General features: G+C 40.4%; 1 protein-coding gene across 1 annotated transcript in view; it reads left to right on the top strand.

Annotated features, from left to right (window-relative positions):
* Nucleotides 1-5,530: 5,530 nt before the first annotated feature.
* Nucleotides 5,531-14,101, top strand: part of LOC116717716 (forkhead box protein O3-like) — a 36,751-nt gene continuing 28,180 nt past the window's right edge. Inside the window, exons 1-2 of the mRNA XM_032559269.1 lie at nt 5,531-6,170; nt 6,282-7,179. Coding sequence (XP_032415160.1) covers nt 6,691-7,179 — 489 coding nt within the window. The 5' untranslated portion in view covers nt 5,531-6,170; nt 6,282-6,690. The remainder of the gene's footprint in view (nt 6,171-6,281; nt 7,180-14,101) is intronic.

Here is a 14,101-nt window from a genome sequence, read left to right as displayed (position 1 = left end):
AGAGGAGAGCTCCAGGGCCTGATGGCTGTCTGTACACGTTGACCTACCTGCATGTCAAGGCTGATGAGGACAAGCTCTCTCACTGAGGTGGAAAGGTGAGGTGACTGTGCTTCCACATGCATTTAGTGCACTTTGAAAGCCACTTGTCTAAACACGAAAAAAAAAAAAAGTAATAATTGCAGAGATGTTTTAATCACTTTTTAATGATTGGTCTGTTTAGTTGGATCTAATTTTGCATTCAATTACTGGTTAGGCTTAAGTTTTGTCTTGGTAAGACTGAACTGTATGATGGAGACAGTTTTATGTTCCAATAACACCAAGCAGAGGGCTGGCCCTACGGACTAAAGTATGATGCTTCAGCTCCAAGTGAATTATGTATTAAAGAGACAGATGCCTCCTTGCCTAAGGCTTTATGTGTCCAGCAAGGATACACTACAGTCTTCTGGCTTTTTTCCACTTAAAGTTGTGTTTAGCGCAGTGCTCTTTGGTGATGAGCTGGTCTCCCACTGCACCTCCACTCCACAATGCCTAGAGAGCTCAGGCATAGCTGGGCTAATCAGTGTTTTGGCATCTGGCCTACTTGGCTATTATGAATGTTACCAAGCACTGACTTCCAAAAGTAAGAAGTCTGACTTTGCTGAAGACAAATAGAAAAAAAAAAAGCTTCTCTCAGAAATACATATAATGCTTTGCGAAGTTATGTATGTTTTTCACATTTAAGTTTTATGTGTTGTTTTTTGCTTGTTTTTTTTTTTTTTACAAAAACACACTGACTAATGGGGCACCTGTTTGCATTCAGCCCCTGAGTCAATCCTTTGAACCTCCTTTGCCTCAAGTAGGCAGTAAAAGGAGTATGTTTGCCAATATTTATTTGTGAATTAGCGTAAGCTGAGTCAGATTGGATGGTGAGTGTCCATGAACAGGGATTTTTACATTTTACCACTTTGACTGGGACATATGAGCCATCTTATTATAGCTCTGGTTGTATATGTAAGGTCATTTTTGTAGGAATCATTTAAGAAGAACTTTGTTGCTTTACTTTACTTTGACTTGGATTAAAACATTTCAGCTCTAAAACACTGCCTTGAAACATCTTTAGCTTTGGTACTTTTTGTTACACAACTTAGTCACTTACAGCCTTGAGTACGGGCACAGAACACACAGATTTTCCAGTCGGTTTTATTTGTTTTTCCCATATTTATAATTAAGTGGCTACGTTGGATTGTGTTAATCATATTGTATTAGACCTCTGATTGGGGATGGAAGTCATGCTATGCTTTCCAGTCTACAACATGACCCTTTTTAAGCTGTTTGGCACCAATAGTCTCCACAAAACAAAATTTTCAGTACAGAGATGCAAATGCCAGGATGTTGCATAAAGCTGGCAGTTTCTCCAAGCAGGAAGTCTTTAAGGCAGCCTACCTTGGGTCAATGCCACAAAGGGGGTGAGACTGTCTCCAATGTTCCTTGCACTAAATCGAACCACCCCCCCTCTTTTTTTTATTTTTAAAAAAAAAAAATTTTATACAAGGAGAACCTGTAGGCTTGTTAGTGGGGAATGTGGGTTGTTTGCTGAGAGGAGTGGAGACAGGATGAGGAGCTTTTCAGGACAGACATCCATTTCCCAAGGGGGGTCCGCTGGATGCTGCATATATCTTGTCCAAACCCCGCTAGGTAAAATGGGGTGCAGGGATTGACATGCATAAAGCTCTGACATGTTGTTCATGTGATGCTCTGCCTCTCTGGGGGCATTATGAGGTTATTACTACCATGCAGAACACACTGTTCCAGGGTCAGCCACTCAGATCTTTAGGGCAGTCTTGCTACCTCTGGAATGTCTGGTATGAAGAAAGACCCAGAGGGGACAAAGCACTGGTAGATTGCAAAAGAAACTGCTGGCTATCGCCAGAGATTTTCAAAGTTATTTATACCCTTTAATTTTTCCAAAGCTTGCTCTGGTTCAACCACAAATTGCCCAGGATTGTATTTGGATTTTATGATTGAACAACATGAAGTAATACATCATTAGAAAGTGATAGGAAATGATACAATGGTTTCCATATCTTTGTACAAATAAAATTATGAAAAGAGTTGCTGTCGGTGAAAAGCTCTTTTAGTGTGTCATAGAGTCTCAATTTGATTTAGGTCTAGGACTGTTCACCACACTCTCATGTCCAATAAGGCTTTCTTTCAGGATTGTCCTGTAATTTGCTCCACTCCCACAGCATGATTCTGCCAACACCATATTTCAGAGTGTTAACCACAAAGTGCAGTGTTCAATCAATCAATCAATCAAATTTTATTTGTATAGCACATTTCAGCAGCAAGGTATTTCAAAGTGCTTTACATCATTACAAACACAGAAACACAATGCAACATCATTAAGTCAAGTTCCATCAATAAATTTGTAATTGATTACATTTCAAATACAATTCTAAACAGGTGGGTTTTTAGTTGAGATTTAAAAGAAGTCAGTGTTTCAGCTGTTTTACAGTTTTCTGGAAGTTTGTTCCAAATTTGTGGTGCGTTCCGAATTTGTGGTGCAGTGTTAGTTTCTCCTCACACAGTTCTTTGAATGCAGCTCCAAGAGTTCAATTTTGGTCTCATCGGATCAGATCGCGTTCTTTCACATGTTCGTATAGCTTTTGTTCAACAGTGACTTTCCTCCTGCCACTGTCACATAAAGGCCAGATTTGTGGAATGAATAATTAATACTTCTCCTGTTGGTATTATACACTTTCAAATTACTAGATCTTCCTTGGTATTCATGACATTCACTAAATCCTTTACAGAACATCTGCAAATGATGTTCTGTAAAGGATTCAGTAAATGACCAAACTTACACTGAGATTGGATGAGTTTGGTGACTTGGGAAAGCAATTGGTTGCACTGGATTTTATGCCAGGATATCAGAGGGAATGAGCTCTGCACATACAATTTTTATTTTATGAAATTTTCAAAATGTCTCCTTTCCCCCTCTTATTTCACTTATGCTGGCTTAGATTGATATATCACATAAAATATCAACAAATATAATGAATTTTGTGGTTTTAATGTGACAAAATGTGAAAAAGTTCACAAGTATGCACACTTCTGTACGGCACTATGGCCCCGCCTCCGTTTTCTGTCGGAGCCCCTTTGCTTCCTAAGAGCTTTGTCTCCCTCGAGATTCAGTCCTGCTGTGAGCCTCTGAATATGGTTGTTTGCCTTCTTGATAGTCATTTGGTTTTCTTTCACTTCCCGTGTAATCAAGGCACATTGTGTAATCTCAAGTGTCACCAAAATTATGGCTTTCATAAGTGCTACTTGAGAAGCATCTCAAGCAAAACCTTGTGTTAAAGTGTAGAAGCTGGGGAAAAAAGCCTTGTCTGGGTTCACCGTTGGTCTCCTTGTTATTCTTGGCACGTAGGAATGGAAATATAATAAATCATTTCAAAGCAATCATGTCTTTAATGAGCAATTTTCCTCACATTTTAAAAATAATAAACTATTAGCAAGATGGCATTTTAATCATGTGATCCCACTGGTGCTCAACAATAAGTCATACCATGAGACATCACATGACACATCCTCCTGCATTTTAAAGGCCTGCTATTTCTGACAAATTTCTCAACATCAGTCATGTCTGAGTGCACAGTGTGGCCTTGTTATGCAACTTTTAATTACAGGTTTCTTTCATGCACACTCGAAGGCACCAAAGGGGGAGGTGTTCGTGCAAGCTACCTTGATGCACAGGAGTTCTTTTTTTCTTCTGATTTTGCTTTGGGAAAGGAAACTGTATTTTTTAATCATGTTGTTGAATCCATGGGTGTGAACCGACTGCTGTTTTATTATTTCATTAGAACTGTATTGTGCCTATAGACATGGTGAATTTTGAGGACACTCCTGGCAAAGATGCCTAAAAAGCCTGAAAATAAAGTCATAATTTCACACAGAAAATGTTTATGGGACGTTAAATTCAAGTATTTCTGTTCAGAGGGAAGAAAAACCTGTGTTTAGAAATGATTGTTTCTGACAGAATCACTGTTTTTACCACCATTGTCTGTATTTTAAATAGATATTTTTGGAACATGTAATCAGTAGTCCTTGACTTTCTGTTTCTTAGAAGTTTCTTTTTTCTCTTTCTACTCTACCTAATCTTACCCACGGCTATACTTTGAACCACATTTCCAAAGTTTAAAACAATTCAGGGTGAAAAACAAGAATCACTGAGGACCCATCAACTTCACACAAGTGTGAGGTAAAGAAAAAAAAATCTCCAAAACTAATTTTTTGACAACTGCAGCAAATGGTGTCATGTTGGTGTCATCAAGTTTCCATAATAACCATTAGATTCTATAAAACAGTTGTTTGGGAGTGATACTGGGAAAAGACATTATCTGTCATCAGAAACAAGCATGTGGAATCTTCTTGGACTGTAACAAGAACTGTCTGTTGGTAAATTTATAATTAGATTAAAAGTTTTGCCAAACTCAAAGTTCAGGAGGATATTGTGCAAAGCAGTGCAACAATGTGGAAAAAGGAAAACATCTCATGCCCACTATTAAGTACAGCGGAGGATCTGTGCGACTATTTCTTGTCCATAGATCAACTTTGTCAGTGCTACGTTGTATACCAGCGCAGAAATTGCTCATCAGTCTTCTGTTGTCCATCTCCCTCTTCCGTTTTGAATTTGTTAAAAACTATTATTTCTTAACTCTGGCGCTTGTATTTTTCTGATATCTTTCCTGTGAGATCTGTAAAAGAAGCTCTTTATATTCTAAGTTTATATATATATCTACTTGGGTACAGGTTATGTAAGTTTAAAGGCAACTTTCTTCACCCAGGAAATCTGAAAGTGCATTATTATTTATTTCAGTGACTGAAAGAGCGAGGTTGTTGGAGTTGTATCCACCCAGATTTCTCTTAAGCGCAATAATGAAATTAGCAGCCAATCCGATAAGAGCACCTGTGCCTGAGCGCCCACCCAGTAGGATAGTGAGAAGAGCGTGGTGATGGTGAACACCGACCCTCCCTCCCCTCTCCCCAACACACACACACATGCACGCCAACACACTTCCCCCTCCCCTGCCCATCCCCACACACATCTTCTCCTCCGTGTCTCGGTCAGGGCAGCCACAGAATTGCGCACCATGTCCGACCTATTGACTCTGGCACATGGTCTTTGAACCTATGTGATGGTCTTTACAATTTTTTGTCTCACTTGGTGTGATTCTGGAGCTGATTTTTTTCCCCTCTCTCCCCTTTTCATGATGACCTCTGAAAAGCAACACTTCAGCCCACTCCTCCCGGGATTAAGAATCTAGGGTTACCTAATCTCCCTTAATCTGAACTAAATCTGTCTAATCGGCAGAGAAAATTACACTCACTGAGGTATTGCTCGCGAATAATCAGCGGAGGTGAAACAGCCAAGTTCTCCCTGGAGGGCATTTGGACGCAGCGCGCCGAGCGCACTGGACAATTCGTCACACACCCGGGTCGTGTTTTTATTATTTCACATAACAAACAAACATAAAAAAGCATGAAGATTTGTGGAGGTATCTCTGATTCTGGCACATTCCTTTTGCTTTTCCTTTCTTTGAATCACGCGTTGAAGACAGATTGGCGCACTAAGAAATATGTTGAGTTGTTCTTAAGGATTTCGCAATAGAAATGGTGGATATGAGACAGACACAGAAAGAAAGAGCGTTAGAGAGAGAGAGAGAAAGAGAGAGAGAGAGAGTCGGGGATTTCGCTGTAATCATGTTCGAAGAGTATTGATTCCGTGAGCGCACTCCAATTGGCAGCATCTCTACTATATAGTACAGCGCCGGCGCGTCATCCTCGGCTCACATCGACGGGAGCGAGTTGTAAGCAAATGAGAACATGTGTGGCATCTGAGAGAGAGAGAGAGTGAGAGGAAGGAGCAAAAAGGAGGTGTGAGAAAAGCCAATTTTCTCGTCCCTGACAACTGGATGCGAGATTTGATTGCCGGGCTATTTTCTTTCTCTTCTTTTTATATATCTATATTATTTTTTCTTCTTCTCCCATCCAAGGAAATGATCGATTCGTCACATGCGCACGCCTCTTCATTATAATTGCAGACAGTTGGGGTGCTGTTCAGGCTGAATGGACTTGAATATGTCGCTGCCAGCGTAATCCGTGCAGACTGGAAGATTTAATAATTCACGGTAATCACGCATTATCGCCTCAGTGGATGCTCTCTGCACAGCCCTGGTGATTTTTTTAAAAACCCCCTCCTCATCTTCTTCTTTCCTGATTCTTCACGTTGTCTTCTACAGGATTTATCGACGGCTGCTTTTGCTTCCTTATCTGAAATATCATCTGTTGCTGCAACTGGAATGAAAAGCCCCCGTGACTGGCTGAGGAACGCTGAAGACTTAGTGTAATAGGATGAAACGGATTGAATAAGATATTTTTTTCCAATAATATAGCACTTTAGTTAAAATGGACAAGAAATTGCTATTATTTTTATTACTACTCTTATCTCTACACACAAGGTTGTGATTTTCTTTTTTTTTATTATTCACGATGATTGTCCTACTCCAGTGAATTGGCTCTGATTGATTCTGACTGAGCTTAATAGGCATATTACAAAGCAGATTCCAACGTGAAGTGCTGCTGAGGACAGTTTCGTCCCTTCATTTCGGTTTTTTTTTTATTTTAATATATTTCCCTCTAAAGGGATAAATGTTGATGATGGAGGACGACGAACTGGACGCTCATCAGGTTGATCCGGACTTCGAGCCGCAGAGCCGGCCTCGCTCGTGCACCTGGCCACTGCCATGCCCGGAGGACTTCCCCGGCGGACAAGAGGTGAGCGGGGGTCTCCCGCTGGCCAGCATCAAGGTGGAGCCGGAAGACGTGCCGGCGTGCAGAGCCGGGCTCGCGGGCGGCAATCCGGCAGAGCTAAAGCACCCGACTGGGGCCCCGGCACCCACGGTCGCGACGCACCCGTGCCTGGCCGGCGCGGCACTCGACGTGACCGGGTCCTTGCGCAAAGCCAAGTCCTCTCGTCGGAACGCGTGGGGGAACCAGTCCTACGCGGATCTCATTACCCGCGCCATTGAGAGCACCCCGGAGAAGAGGCTCACGCTGTCACAGATCTACGACTGGATGGTCCGTTATGTGCCGTATTTCAAGGATAAGGGCGACAGCAACAGCTCGGCTGGCTGGAAGGTAAGAGATGAGAGCTCGCGAACCAGCGTGGCTGGGTTTGACGTGTTAATCAGTGATACTAGTTTATTGATCATTATTCCCTGATTCATTAAGGTCCCCCCCTTGTACACATGTTAGTGTGGGATTCCGTGTCAGTTACGCATGAATGGTGCCATGCCTTATCTTGTCTTAGTTCATTATTACCGTCTGTCATTCTAATATATCACCAATTCGGGATGCAACAGACTGAGGCTTTCCTCCAGCCAACAGAAAGCCAAAGAGTCCTCAGTGTTTGTACTTGTGGATGAAATCAGTTCAGGAACACGGAGTGATTTATATAGTGCAGCAAAAGAAAAATTAAAAGTATTTACCCCTTACAAATGCCTTGGTTTTGCCATAATATCAGTTAGACATTTCAAGTTATAAAAAACGTTCTGAAAAGGGTAGTTCTGAAATTATTATTTTAATCAGCAAGAGTTATAATATATGCTCAATGTGTATGAATGTGTGGAAAATAGATCTTTAGACTCACCAAATAGCTTCAAGAGAACCTGTCTCACAACATGAAGTAGGCTACAGGATTTCTTAATGCAACACTGAAATCCATGAACAGATGGGAAACAAAACCATTAACGCCTATCAGTCCACATATGGTCACAATGCAATTTCTTAGGCATTGGCACTTCGGCAAACCGCAGTGAGCGCAATTACCCACAAATGGAGAAAACATGGACTAGTGGCACACCTTCTCAGGAGTGGCAGGAGTGCATCAGACACTCCATACATGAGTTGAACCCAGAACAATATTTGAGGCACAACTTCTGCTAACATTGATGTTTATGATTCACATCAGAAAGAGACGGGACAAAAATAATTATTTATGTGAGATCCTCAAGGCATAAAGCAGTGCTGAACAACAAGAGAACAAGTGTTTCAGAAAAGCATTTTGATAATACCCACAGCTCTGGGTGAAATATTTCATGGACTGATGATACAAAAGAGGAACTTATAGAAGTTATGAGTTCTGTTTCATCTGGCGTAAAACTAACAAACCATGTCAGAAAAAGAAGATATGGATAGTCAAACGTGGCGGTTGTAGTGTGATGGTCCCAGCTGGTTTGCTGCTTCAGGACCAGAAGAACTTATCATAATTGATGGAACCATGAGTTGTGCTCTCTTGCTCTCTGTCTGAAGATGTTGGAGTGACCTGGCCTAAGTCTGGACTTAAAGCCAACTGCATTTCTGTGACATGACCTTAAACAGGCCATTTATGTCCAAAACATGTGACTGAATTGAAACACAGCTGGAGAGAAGAGAGGAACAAAACTTTACAGTGATGCCACAGACCGATTGCTAATTATCAGCCAAGCTAGATGGAAGTTGTTGCTGTCAAAGGTGATACAACCAGTTATTGGTTTAGGGGGCAAATACTTTTTCACATAGGGCTAGTTTAATTGTAACCCTTCATAAATAAAATCATAAAGTTCAAACTACGTTTTGTGTTTTCTAGGGCTATTTTTAACATTTGTTAAAATATATTTGATGATATGAAATATTTAAGTGTGACAAAAAAAAGAAAAAGAATATTGGACAAATATATTTTCACAGCAATTGCAGATGTCAGAAGTAAGCCTGTTTCCATGAGAATTGTCAGTTTTCATTCTTTTTCATCCAGCCATTTGAAAGGGATCAGTAAATCAACAGAGTGACCCTTGTGGGAGACCACAGGTCAACCGTCCACAGTGTAAATATTCACAACTGACCGCAGCTTACCACCACTGCTGACTGGCTGGCTGGCTGAGAGCCTAACCTCCTGGACATCTGCCCATGTTATCAACCTCTCCAACCAGTCTCATCTTGTTTCTATTCATTATGGCTTTCTGAGGACAGCCAGAGGAGGGCAGTGAGAGCAGCAGAGCAGCGGTTGTTGTCCTGATGGTGAAACTTTGAACAGAGCTTTTAGAATAGATGCTTAAAAAATACTTCTAAAAAATCTCCTTTGTATGGGGAAAGTGATACCAGACTGGACTCAAATCCAGTTTCCTGGACTCAAAAATTAAAGCGACTACAGATAACTGCATTGCAGTTAAAACTAAATTACATTTTAGTCATAAGGCTTTGACTAAAACTGAATTAAAATGTGCTGTCTAAATTAACTCTACATTTCTTGTCAGAGGAACCATCTGACAGGAGCAAGGCATTGGGAAAATTAACAAATTAGTATTAAATTAAACTGCTGTGAGCATGTTTTTTTCACAGCTTTACTTTTTTTTTTAATCAGACACTTACTGACTGGAAAAGCTTTACAAGTTTCTTTCTTACTACCGTAAGTGTTTCACTCAGGGCAATCATTAGTGGCACACCACCTCCCTCTTTGCAAAGAATGCTTGGGATTCAGTATTTTGTTAGGTATCATAATCTAAATGGCAGGAATTCACAATTTGTATGGCAATAAGACATTCATCCTGTTGAGTGAAGTCTCACTGCAACAGGTGGCCAAATCTGACACACTGATGGTGCTCATGTGTGGATTTATCACAGCTGATGTGGTCACTGCAACAATCTTTTCACCATTGCATTTATATCTCAAATTGTGCAGTTTTAAATTAAAGGCTAAAAAATATTGTTTGTATTAACTTTTTTGACAATTTTGAATTAGTAGTTCTTTGAAGACTGTTGATGTCCAGTTTAGTCTTTGCCCCCTCAGGACTAGCTGTCAACTTTGGCCTCGGTGTCCAACTAACACAGAGGCCAACATTTTTCTGAATGAACATTCAGGAGAGGTGTAAGAGTTTAACAGAAACTCACTACTACCACTCTGAACTACCCCTGTAAACCATGCCTTCCCCCTTTTGGCCATCTTGACTGGTGAGGTGTGTCACCAGGTAAGCTTTGTTTCATTTGATCTGCATCAGCTGCCTTCAACCACAGGGCCTCTGCCCCCAAAGCACCCAATTCCCCGCCTGCTATTTATGAAACTGCAAATTAGGGGGATTGGACAGTGGCAGTCTGAGGTTGTTGGCTATTTCAGTCCACAGGCGAGACATTGACTATACCAGGTAATGACAGGGATTAGGAAAGTCATTTAAAGCAGGCATTGGTAATGTCAGTAACAGACCTGACCTGGTTTTGGTCAGAGGCAGAGTGGTAGTGTAAACATACACTATGAAGTCACATGTGGGAACCTTGGACCAAAGAACTTATTAAAAGTGTATACATTGTATTTTGTTCTGATGCATCAACTTTGCGATACATTTTAGGCTCTTTTTTGATTGGCTTTAATTTGTTAATTTGTTTTAACTTTGCAGAACTTTTAGTGTAAAATAAACCCTATAGCATAAAGTCCTGCAAATATCCAGGATTATATAATGAGAATTCCTGTCGCCGTTGCCAGAGCTTCTGCAAAATAAAGGATGCTATAACCTACATATAATTTTACGGTCATAGTAAGCAATTATATTTGACAGCAATGTTTGCAATTTGGTGAGCACCACTTCTGTCATCCATTATATTTTAATCTTAGCATGATTGTGTTGGAGGAAATATGTTTGATGTGAAACTTCCTTTTTTTTCTGTTATGGCACAAAAAGGGAGGAGTGTGTTGTTGGTTGCTGCTGATGAAATAAAATGAAATTAGGAGCCACAGCTTTGTAGCTTGACTCTGAGTTTTAGGGGTGGGAGTTGAATTGAGGGTGATGGATTAAAGGCAAAGGCAAATTTTAAGGCAGTTCCAGTAACACCTAAATTAGAACCAAGTGCAGAGGTTCTAGAAAAATCTTGAAAAGCTGTTTGTGCCTCTGCGACTCTTGTTGGACAAGACCCAATCCCGGTTTGTTAATGGGTGCTGGTAAGGCCGCTCACCTAGGCAATACAGTTAAGCTCCTATAAATACCTAATGCCTTCTGATTTCTAGGAAGACTGCTGTCCTGAGGTCACAGCATTTTAATGAGCTATTTACTGGAGGGAGAATACCTAGAACTCTGTTGTTGTTTACCTGTTACACTTTCCAGAAGGATTATTGTGGTTTTCTTGTTGGTACCTAAACTGGCACAATAAAGCCACAGTCCTGTAATTGATCTAAACAAGACTAAGAAAAGTAAATCAGGAAAGGTCCCTGAATCACCTCCATGTCAAAGCTGAACTGTTTCGGTTTCCATCCGCCCCTACAAGACATTAAGGACACATTTTTGGAGCATGTATGCTGGGAGACACATGCCAGTTGCAACAAAGCATCAGGGCTTGGTAGTGTGTGTCTTTGTGGGGGCTACTGCAGGGGGAGGGGCTGTCTACAACTATAGGCGTCTGTGTTTTAACCCAGTGATCGGTCTGACAGCATGTCACTGCAGTGAATGGTATATGTAGTCTCCCTCTTGACTTCATAATGCCTCTAATGATGGAGTAGCACTTGGTGTTGGGATTGCCCCGTAGGCGCCTGGAAGTTCATTAACTTCGAGGGGGTTAGATGATGCCATTGTTATGCTATGGGCTTTCTTTATTGTATATGCCAGTAGAAGTGGCTCTAGGCTACGAGAGTCCATAATTCATTAATGCTTTTTGTGTATTAAGTATAAAGAGGTGTTTGATAATCACTTCCAGGATATTAAGAATATTATATATATTTATGTGCAGATTATGCCTACATCTTAATACTTTACATTCACATTTTTTTTTTTCTGCTTTATTGCAGTGGCAGAGCTTGCTCAGGCGCTTACGCTGGTCAGATCCCAGCGGATTGTTCAGCAGGTCATTGAGAGTGCCAGGCAGTCACTCAGACGCTTTTATCCAAGGCGACTAGACTGTTATTTATAAAGCAACGTTAGCTCGAGGTTGGTGTAGGGTCAGCAGGGCAAAGGGTCATTGGGACTTCCTTTATTGACAAAAATCAGTCAGAGCAAAATAAAAAATAAATACAAGCATCAAGATCATAGCAATCTGAGAGGAAAATGGCCCCTGGATGTATATATGGGGAAATCTCAATAAATTGCTATATCTTAGAAAAGTTAATTCAATTTAGTAATTCAGTTCAGAACGTGAAACTCATATGAATAAATTACTCAAAAGTATATTTTGAGTACTTATTTCTATTAATTTCAATGATTATTGCTTAAAAGAATTCATCATGTACTTTTACAAAAAATACAGCATTACATAGGACCCCAAAAAACATTTAAAAACATAAATTTTATATTGTGGCCTTCATTATCATGGGGAATACTGCTAACTTGACAACTTCCAAACGGAGGGTGAGGTAAAAAAGATAATTGGTAATGGAGCTGGTTCTTCAGTGCTGCATCTAAGCATATTAATGGAAAGCTGAATGCATGGAAAGTGTGTAGGTTGTATGAATAATTGTGGCAACTTCACAGCAGACTTCAGGCAACTTGGATTCTGTATCTCTCCACTCTCCTTTGACTTTGGAACTTTAATTTCTAAATGAAATGATGAATATATTCTTATCTGTAAAGAAGACTTTGGATCATTTAGTGACAAACCAGTCCACGTTCTCCTTAGCCCAAGTAAAAAGCTCCTATCTTTGGTTCAAGAATCACTTAGCACAAGTAAAGCAATGGTTGTAGCCTATATGTACAGTACATCAGCCAAAGCCCATGTCTTATGAATCTCCACTGAACTCCTTTCTAGGTTTTGCATCACAATCTATGTAAAGCTGTGGTTATTGCTTTTTCCTTGCATTCCATTTTCTACCACACGTTTTCCTTCCACTTAAGTTTCCCGTTATGCTTGGAGCGAACTTGAAATGACCTGCTGAGGCTTATTCTCCTTATAGAGGGTGTCAATAACTATCTACTGGACAACTGTCAAGTAATAAATCTTCCTCATAATGATTGTGTATATAATAATGGCATGACATTTCTTTATTTAAAATATGGTCCTATGTAATAGTCATCATTTCTGAGAAATTATATTGTGTATTTTATTAGATTTGAACAATAATCCTTAAAATGAGCGTTGTATAGTTCTTTCTGTCTTTATATCATCTTGTATGAGCTTCAATTTTGAGTTTAAATGATCACAGTGATTAACATTTCATAATCTTTATTTACAAACAGAGAGGGAAAAACAGAACATATTTATGAGTCCGATTGATTCATATATACAGAGACAATCTCTTTTAATCCTGTCACTAAGGAGTGGCTCAAGAAGGTTCTGTCAATAGAGAAAAAAAACAAAACATGATTGAGTAGACTTGAAACTTTCAGCAGCATGTTTGATTTGTTGTATTTCTATGTCCTGATATATGCTTGCTCACTTGATGATGGTGGAGAAGGCTGGGGGGGAGCAGAAGCCTTCAGTTGACTCACAGTTTATCCTCTGTGTTGGCTCAGAGGAGCTAACTTATTTGGGAATGTGACTGAGGCATGCACATACTCACACTCACTCAAAATGAGAGCATATCATGCATGCTGGACGGATTTATGGTGCAGGATTATGAACACCTTACATCTCCCCCAGGCTCTTCTACCTGAGCCAGTTTGGGTTCGAGCAGTACATTTCGTTTGAATCAAGTATCTGATGCCAAGAAGCCCATTTTCTCCCCCCCCCCTTTTTCCTACAGCAGCCTTCAGGCAGCCGTGACAGTTTATTTCTCACTGAAATGATTAATGTACATGCAAATTACCAAGGCATGGGCATGCATTCAAATATGGCAGACAGCGATCAGGAGAGAGTAATATGAAAAACAATATTCCTTTGCCTTTGATATTATTTTGCCGCCTCTTATCACAATGTCTACCAGACACCCTTTTTATCTCCCCATTTATCTTCTTGTGTTCTTCTTATGCACTGACTTTCTATCCATTAGACATTCTATACATTCTTTCTGTCTCAGTGGTTTTAGGTATAAGGGCCAATTGAGGTGAAGAGTCTCTCCCAAGGGAGCTGCAGCGTCAAGGTTTTGAGCTTTAGCCACGATCCAGACTGCCTC

Source organism: Xiphophorus hellerii, chromosome 3 (assembly GCF_003331165.1).
Source record: "Xiphophorus hellerii strain 12219 chromosome 3, Xiphophorus_hellerii-4.1, whole genome shotgun sequence".
In the NCBI taxonomy this organism is placed as follows: Eukaryota; Metazoa; Chordata; class Actinopteri; order Cyprinodontiformes; family Poeciliidae; genus Xiphophorus; species Xiphophorus hellerii.
Note: the sequence above shows the minus strand (reverse complement) of the source record. Positions and strands in the feature narration are given on the sequence as shown.